This window comes from Hyalella azteca, unplaced genomic scaffold (genome assembly GCF_000764305.2).
Source record: "Hyalella azteca isolate HAZT.00-mixed unplaced genomic scaffold, Hazt_2.0.2 contig11881, whole genome shotgun sequence".
Taxonomy (NCBI): domain Eukaryota; kingdom Metazoa; phylum Arthropoda; class Malacostraca; order Amphipoda; family Hyalellidae; genus Hyalella; species Hyalella azteca.
In genome coordinates this window covers 146,347-155,274 of record NW_025941860.1, presented here as the reverse complement: position 1 = coordinate 155,274, position 8,928 = coordinate 146,347, and the positions used below count along the sequence as shown (strand labels likewise).

General features: G+C 39.7%; 1 protein-coding gene across 1 annotated transcript; it reads left to right on the top strand.

Moving 5' to 3' along the window:
• Positions 1-953: 953 nt before the first annotated feature.
• On the top strand, positions 954-7,362 carry LOC108673845. Its single transcript, XM_018161722.2, has 6 exons — positions 954-1,070; positions 2,374-2,521; positions 2,764-2,866; positions 3,650-3,834; positions 4,030-4,123; positions 7,008-7,362. The coding sequence occupies exons 1-6, from the start codon at positions 1,001-1,003 to the stop codon at positions 7,185-7,187; spliced, it is 780 nt and encodes a 259-aa protein (XP_018017211.1). The 5' UTR covers positions 954-1,000; the 3' UTR covers positions 7,188-7,362.
• The last annotated feature ends 1,566 nt before the right edge of the window (positions 7,363-8,928 follow it).

Here is an 8,928-nt window from a genome sequence, read left to right as displayed (position 1 = left end):
ATTATAAATTTTGGGCTCGGGATCTTGATGACAATCTACTCAATGCGATGCAATCGTCATCAAGTATACTGTCCTTAATGCGAGTACAATTAATTGACTGCTTGACATCATCAAGATAGATCAAAATCACTCGTCATCAAAACTGCAAAATTTACACAGATAACGAGGAATTTAATTTAAATTTAAAATTAATTTAAGCAGTCTGTGGATATAATGGATTTACGCAGATGTGTTACCTGGAAACACCATGTAAATGACTGTTAAATGACTTGAAATAAATAAAATGACTTGAAAAGCAAATAACAGCTAGTGGCCGCCACTAGATATATTCCTGTATAAACCACGCATTTATATGACGTATGCTACTCACGCATGAAAACTCAGCAACAATTCCTAATATCTTGCTAGTTATTTATATTATATTGTTTACTATTTGTCTACTATGATTTTTTAGAAGCCATTTCCAAATTTACATTCCGCTACAGGATAATAACACATACATAGGTCGAAAATATGAGTTGAATAGAAAATCATTAATCATTTCAGCACAGTAAAACAATCATTACAAAGAATTGAATTTTATTCTACGTTCTTCTTACCCGATGGGGAAAGAAAATTTCAGGTGTTATTTAGAATGAAAAATTCATTCTTAATTTCAACGTATTTTCACTTCTAATTGGGAAAAAAAATAAAAAAAATTAAAAAATGAAAAAAATTAGGATTTTACATGGCATCATTTGTAAATCACTTAGCAGCAGCCAATAAATGTACCAAGTAAAAGGTGCTTGAATTCAGGAGACCGGCATGTTAGCAGTTATCGATGATATTTCCCGGAATTCACTCGTGCAGGTTCTCTCAGCTCATGAGAATTACGACATGTGTCTTGGTTTCCAAAGCTTTTCATGGTACTTAAACAACGATTTTTGCTGATGCTTCTTGCATTCCGCCTGCACATCACCAGATAGTTTTACGAGCTAGCTGGTTCTATCAGAAGATCAAGATGATGACTCTTTTCTGTGCAATATGGAGCTCATTCCTGGTTCTTGCTTCAAGCTCTCCGATTGAAAAAGGTAATGCAATTTTTTACCTGACGATTATTTGTTTGTTACCGCAAAGTACATTTTTCCGTTTTTCAATCGACTCTCGATCAACATATATACTTGTGGCCAATATATTAAACTACTTTAAACCCAGGGAAAGTCTTCTCTTTGAAAGGAACGCTGTAAATATGACTCGTTAAACGGGTCATATTTACAGCGTTCAGCTCGTTACTTCAGCAAAAATTCAGCTCGTTACTGAGCTGAATGATCAGTAGTTATTTCAACGAAAATGAAATACAAGCGCTTTTTACATAAATTTTGTCCTATTCAATGGTTAAACTGCAAATTTCGATTGATTCACTGAAGTTCTTTGGATTGACCGTAAGAAAGTTAGCAGGAATGTGAATAAATATGTAATTGAACTTAAGAGTGGGCGAATTTTCAGTAAATCCATTATACGAGTACAACGCTTTAATATAGTAAAGCTCGTCCTGGGTCCCGAGGAAATCCTGGAAGATCATCAAGTAGGAATGCGCTCAGCGAAACTTCAGATGATCACAAAAATGAGGATGCACTTTTCCTTTCACGAAGAACTTGAATTATTGTGATCATGGTAGCGAATTCAACTACCTTGAGTGCAATAGATAGACTCGGCACAGCATACGTATATAGGCAGGTAATTTAGAGTAGTGCACTGTCAAGTAAGCAAATATTAAGTTAGGTTAATATTGATCATCGGGAACACTTTTTTCAGGCAGTGAATGATGATAGGTTTAACTATGACCCAAATTACGTCGCTAGTTAAATATGACTTAACCGTTATATTTGACTTGCGTCAAAAATGTGCTCGCTCCTATTTGTTGAATTAATTAGTCGCATTTACAAACTGTTTCAGGTTAATTTGACATTCTCCAACGAAGAAAATTCAGTAAAGAGTAGAATTGATTTGACGGCCTATTCGAGTCTGTTACTCTTCAACTTCATTACAAACCAGATTTCGGGAAGAAATTAGGCACCAAGGCTCATAATAATTCACCGAATGTTCAACTGAGAGCCACCGTAGATTTATGGAAGGCCAGAAATGAGATAGAGTGAATAATAAGAAAATAAACGTGAAATGTTCCCAACTGTGTATCGTGCACATGCATGACATTACGTGTACATGAGCCGCGTACATGACTTAACGAGGGCACTCTCAGAATGCCCCTACGTCAATAGCAGCGTTGTAATTTTTTTGATCGATCCAGTTCAGGATGTCATAGTACATGCTACAATATTCTGTGTCGAGGATAATCATCCATCAATTGTAACCTTTGAAGCTCTTGAATTTCAGAAATCACAAGAGCGGACGACCTCCGGTACCTAATAGGTTATTCCGAGCCCTATTCGACCGGCGTGTCCTACACGTTCACCGAGTACGTGCCAGACTTGAGCGTGGTGATGATGGACGATATCATCGATAGCGTGTGTGGGACTGGATTGTGAGTGCATTCGCGGAACATTATTATTTGATGCAATTTTATTTCATTCGTAAATTTTTGCTGGTCTTTTCTGAAATGAGGAACAAATGTTGTGGAGAAAAATCATTCCACGAAAAAAATAATTTCATCCTAATGTCCTGGCATGATAAAGATCAAGTCACAAAAAGAAAATGTGAAATGTATTCATCCATTAAAGCGATGTAAAGTACTTTGTTTACCTCAACTTTTAACCTAATTCACAGATGGATACTGTATGACTCCATCAACTACGACTCTAACCACGAGGTTTGCGTTTATGAGGGAGTAAACGGCTGCGGGACTTGGGACACATTCTGTTGGAATGTGGTGAGAGAAACTTTTTTCATCTGTCAGACTTCTTACGCCATGTTTACTTGAATCCAAAATGTTTGTATACCTTTGTAGCACGTTACTTTCACAACAGTTAAGCTCGCATTTAGTTTCGATTGATATTTTTTCATTGCGTGTATTTGTCGTTGAATGGCAGCGTGTAGGGACATCCAATATTCGACCCTATTATAATTAGTTAAACGAATATAATTATCTGAATTTTTTTTATATACTGAACGTTTTATAAAGCATCCGAACTACTGCTAACCTCACTTCAACCTTGTTTACCAACGTCCTGGGTAAGGCCTTTAAATAGCTCCTGAATTGTTCCTCTAATTTGGAACATTTCCTTGTTTATTGTGCAAAATTTCAACATTGTCTCATATTGTGTTGTACAATTAGTATTATCCTACACGTGCAACTTCCGTATGTAACTTACGTCCACGCTCAAATACACTTTCCCCAAAAGCGTCTATTTCGTTAATTCTCGTTTCTATACCCATCGCGTTAGAGTTTAACATTTGATTTTTCGGCACCGCTATAGAAGCAAAGTCCAACGGTTAGACTTTGCTTATAGCGGTGCCGAAAAATCCGCTGCCAAAGACGCTTTATCGAAATGAATCAATGGTTTAATTACACTCAAATTGTAACATGTCCCACATTTATATTCATCGACATAATATTTACGGTAAGATGATTAAATAATTCAGGCAGTAGAATCAATTCTCATATTCGGAGTGACGAGGCAGGGATCTCTCCTGAATAATACATTGCTTGCAGGGATCTTCGCTCAGATATGCCGGCAGTCCATCGGGTATCAACAATGACTACTACAATTTGTACAAAGGCACAACTCTACGCGGTGAGGAATTCCGAGGCGCCACAGACGCTGCTGACTTGGGCATCTTTGACCTCACCATCTCATCATTAGTGGTGACTGGCCAGTCAGCGTGGACATTCTATGAGTGAGTCTGCGTACCTTCTTAGTAACAAAAATTCTCGGCATCAACAATTCCGAACTAATTTGTTACCCTTTGAATTTTTATTTCATAATTTCAAGCTTCTCACATCAATAATGGGGAGAATTCCCCTTACAAACTATTTCAAAACAACTGCAAACTCTCACATTCCAGTTACGAAAGAAATATTTAAACCAACAGAGGCCTTAACTTCTCGGGGTCCGCCGTGTGCGTGTATGCAGATCAGCACATCTCAAACAATGGCACTGATCTCGACTTTATACATGTTTTAGCGGTGAGTTAGAATATAATTTTCATTTTATTTTTGTTATTAGATGGGATGGAAATATATCACATAAATTACAAGTTTATTGAATCGGATTCAGTCTGCTCCATCTTTTCGTTAAGCTTTTGAAGATGATCAATTGCGGGCTGTCTCATTTCCTTCCATTGAGTTCTTTTAAAAATAAATAGAACTCCCATACAATAGGCATACGCCTGAGTGCCGTGAAAGGCGATATAATGTTGTGGGAAGCTTCAACATATACGTGCTATACCCCGTCTGCAGATTGGGAAATCAATACAGACCGGTTAGATTCAATAAAAGTGCATAAACACAGGCAATAGAGTTGTACTAGAAAAAGCTAAGAACCTTCTCCTAAAACACTAAAATCTTTCCCATACAATGCATTGGACTATGTGACTAAATGTGAACCATGTTAGGCTCTACAACCGAAAGACTTCTTGCCTCCAGTGAATCAACAGCGCCTTCTCAATTGAACGGTATAAGGTTAGTTTCCTTCTATAGTCCTTCGCTTCAACGATAACAACCAAACTTTATTTTCTATGTAAACCACACGAGATAGATGGAATATGATACCCACGTCCGCGTGAAATAACCATAAGTAAAAAAATCAGTTAAACATCCAACCTAAACCAAGAACCGTCATATAAAGCAGTATCAATAAGCACATTTTTTTTAAAAGGCCTCCCACACTCACCATTCCAACAAAAAAAAAAGAATTGATTTTATTAATTAAAAACAGGGAATGGTTTCATGTCAATGATCAGGGCCCCGACCTTAACGCCTCTGATGGTGGCCTACACCGACTCCGAGGGTGACCGAGCTGTGACGCGAGCGAGGAGCGGGCCCACGTCGAACTTTTCTCTGACTGCTGTTAGGATGCTAGCTGCATTGCCTCTCTGCACAGCCAAACCCAACCTTTGCTCCAACCATAGAGTCTCTCTACGTTCGCCGGACAATTCCGTAATGCGACGGCCAATCTCTGATATTAAAGGACCAGTCGTTCCACCATATGTGCCCGCCGTTTCTAATGCGACTGGCTCGAAACGATACCGAGCTGCCAACGCCGCGTATTTACGTCTCTTGCTATCCTCCGCCGCACGAGCCGCGAACCCAGCAGAAATAGCCGAATTATTGACGTGCGACTCAGCAAAAGTGTCGACGCAGGTTGCATCCCAGTCACATCGTTCAGAGCCGAGTGTCTTGGATGTCGCCCAGCGCTGTACTTACAAGAAAGGCCATGCAGCCCTCGTGCATCCATCCGCTTTCCGCACCGACAAGTGTGGGGTTCGCATACATTTGCGCCAACTCGAAGAGCAATTGAGACGCGGAAGTAGTCGGGACCTAGAAGTGTTCCAAGAGCATTCGAAGGAATAGCGTGAAGCCACAAGCCACTCTCTCTCTTCGTCGCCGCAAGTAGACGAGCCCTGGATATTTGGTCCGCCGCCTCCAAAAGCCGCGCCGCAGAGGCCGCGGCCACAGGCCCATCCCAAGTCCTCTGCCGGCCCAAACTCGCGTCCTCGGGCAAAGCAATACCTGCGTTCCCATTGCGCCACTCATCCACCGCCATTCGCAAACTGTCGTCCTCGGCCAGTCGTACATTATGTAAAACAGCATCAACTAGGCCACATAAGCACATTGTACGACGGTATTTATCCAGGACATTTCAGCAGGATCAATTAAGGAACACGAATCGTCAACACTGAAACCCTAACTATAACTAATAAACAAGAGTCCACCATGGAAACTCCTACATAAGAATATACGTGAACTTTATTACGAGTCACTGAAAATGAGGCCAAGAAACAATCCAGAAATTCACGCAATGTCAGGAACAAGTGCGCAACAAAATAGCAAGTATTAAAATTCTGGTCCTTTGGTGCACGTAACTAGTTAAAAATCACGAGACGTGCTTTAATGGCAATCCTAAACAATGATAAGTAAAAGAAATACTGAAGCGAATGAAGCCCACCTCTCTCGTTATAGTGGACGCTGGGCAAATAAATGACGGCGGCTGAATTGCGCAACTACAATAATATAACGTATGTTTCAGAATTGATCAATTTATCTCACTTCAATTGTGCTAAGTTTATCTCACTTCAATGCTAGAAAAGATGGTAAAATTTTGAAAATTCTATTTCTAAATATCAGATATGCGCCAAATAAATTACGTTCTTGCTGAAAAACGCATCACATATATTTTGGTTCTTCATTTCATCCTACGGATGACAGGTTTAGAGTATATTTGTACGAGTTTTTCTTAACTCAAACTGATTCTATGGTTGAATATTATATGCACTGTTCCATGTGTACTGTTCAGGAAAAATCGATGAAAAGCTGCCACTATTTCAATATAATGCGTCGCTTGCAAGTAACGTACTTCAAACCAAAAGAGGCCATCCTTGGCAAGAAAAATTGCCGTAATCATTAATCCCGTTGAACTAAAGCCCACACTGAACCACTGAACAGAAATTTCATGGAGGAGTTTGACAGATAAATATTTCTACATCCAAGACATTCAACTGACATTGGGCTTAGATGTTCATCACGTAATTAAGATAAGGGCTTAGATGTTCATCACGTAATTCAATAACAACGAATTCGATTAACATTTTACAACGCAGAATACATATAAATCTTTTTTGACACTTGCAACGTATTTGAATCATGGACCGAGGTAATTCTTACTTATAACCGTTTCCATTGTCGGGGATGATCGTTTCATTGTTTTCACCAGTGAACCAGCTTGATATCTTCTCTCTCCTGCAGCGACAAAAAAACTAAACAAATTTTCCATCAACAGCTCTAAAATGAAAGAAAAATGCATCTTTGAATGCAAATCGTGTGGTATTTTATTCTTAATCTCAATGTGCAGTTGAGTGAGATCGGCCTGCCCAACAACTCCATCAGGTCTGTGAAGCGCGGCTGCCACGCCGAGCGCGTGGTGGGAGCGCCCCTGAACGGCACTCGAGGCGGTGGGAAAACGTCCATGACGTCAGCAACTGAAGAGATGGACGCGATGTCCATCACACGCGTACACACAGTGCATGTGTAGCGCATACATGGTCATGATGTTTATTTTCCACTTCTTGTGAAAGAACTAATTGTAAACGCGTCAGCTTACATATACTGATAAGCTGCAATATAGTGTTGGACAGATATATGTTTTTTTTATTTGGAATGTTCATTTGTAGGTATTTGAAACTCTTGGAATGGAAACAAGAATTTGGTGCATTTTTTTCCTCCCCTGTCAATAAGTTTAGTGATTTCAGCGTTTATTAGGCCGTAGGCCTGTCGCCGATTCCTAACATTGCAGAACATTCACAGCATTTTGCGGTCTGGAACAAGTAACTCTCCACTAAAATTCTGCTGTGCTTAGTTAACCGCCCGGCCTCCTCGCCGATTCGGACCAGAAACTGGCGCACAGAGCTGGGATCGAACCCACACCCCTCTGCGCCAATCTTGGTACTCTGAACTGTAACCACTGGCCCTCCCTGCCCAGTGGTTACGATGCTAGTCAAAAGTGCTCGATGAATTATAGCGTGAATGCACTTTGGCAAGATTAACAACATTCGTTACCGCGTTAGGGATGTGATATCCTAGCAACCGTTCCCTGCATATCACGCCGGTAATCACAATTTAAAAACGGCTGCTTCTGGCGGGATTTTTAGATTCCCGCTTTCATAGTAGTTTAAATGTTATTTATTTGAAACGCAAGCCACGTTTGGATGGATCATCTTCTCTATGTTAATTTTTGTAAAAAAAACTCATCTCATGCCTGGAAAAGTCAAAATTTCATTTGCTCTGCTTCATATCAAGTAAATATGAAGCTCGATGGATAAGCCCTCCGCAAGAAAGCTAGCAGAAGATAATTTCTAAGAAAAATGTAAAGGTCTGCACAGAGAACGATTTTAGTTACGAGAGAATTAGAAGTTTTGAGCAAAATAGCGATGGCTCATATGCCGAAGAATATTACTATTGATTCACGTATTGTTGCGCTCGTCGATCAGACATCAAGTAAAGGGTCAAATGCTCGACACAGAACAAATCATTATTCCGACACTAGGTACTAAAAAGGTTGATTTTAACAGGTTTATACTGTAACATTTAGATCCGTCGAACTTGCGACTTACAATGCAGGCAACTTATTTTCTCAGGCATCTTCCAGTTATGACTGTGGTCATAAAAAATATCGTTTTCATTTATTTCGCCTTCCTTTATTATCTTCGAAAATTTCCAGACGAGGTATGATTCACGTTAAAATGCAAAGCACAGGTATTTAAATTGGTTGTTGCAATCATTCATTTGACGAAAAATAACGATTACTCAAATTTAAGAACGCTCATTCACGGCCGTAAAACTATATATTGACAAATACTTTGTTTGACCGATCATACACACTTTGTTTGTTAACCGTTAAATATAATCAATCCGTTAAACATAGGCTACAAGCGACCGGTTAAACTAACATGGTCAATTGTCATACATACTTCGTACTCACTCAGCTGGGTTGCCAGATTTTTTTCCGGACAAATTCCTCGATTTGGTTTTTCTCAATTGCGTTGACCGGCTAGAATTTATGATAGAATAGAATAGAATAGAATAGAAGTGTCGGCGTTGAAGAATTAGGCCCATGGCCTGTTGCCGATTCTTGAACTTTTCGTGACTTGATTCACAAGGGATCCGGCCTTTGGAACCCGATCTTCCCATAGCTGACGATTGATTGAGATAGCTGCTGGACTTATTGCCTGGTCCGTAATTTGCTAGCCATTTTAAGACTGAACATATGCTCCTGC

Excerpts from the sequence above, each read along its gene's own strand:
- LOC108673845 (XM_018161722.2), top strand. The coding sequence starts at position 1,001 with ATGATGACTCTTTTCTGTGCAATATGGAGCTCATTCCTGGTTCTTGCT. Across the intron at positions 2,867-3,649 it reads ACACATTCTGTTGGAATGTG|GGATCTTCGCTCAGATATGC; the intron begins GTGAGAGAAACT and ends CATTGCTTGCAG. Across the intron at positions 4,124-7,007 it reads ACTTTATACATGTTTTAGCG|TTGAGTGAGATCGGCCTGCC; the intron begins GTGAGTTAGAAT and ends CTCAATGTGCAG.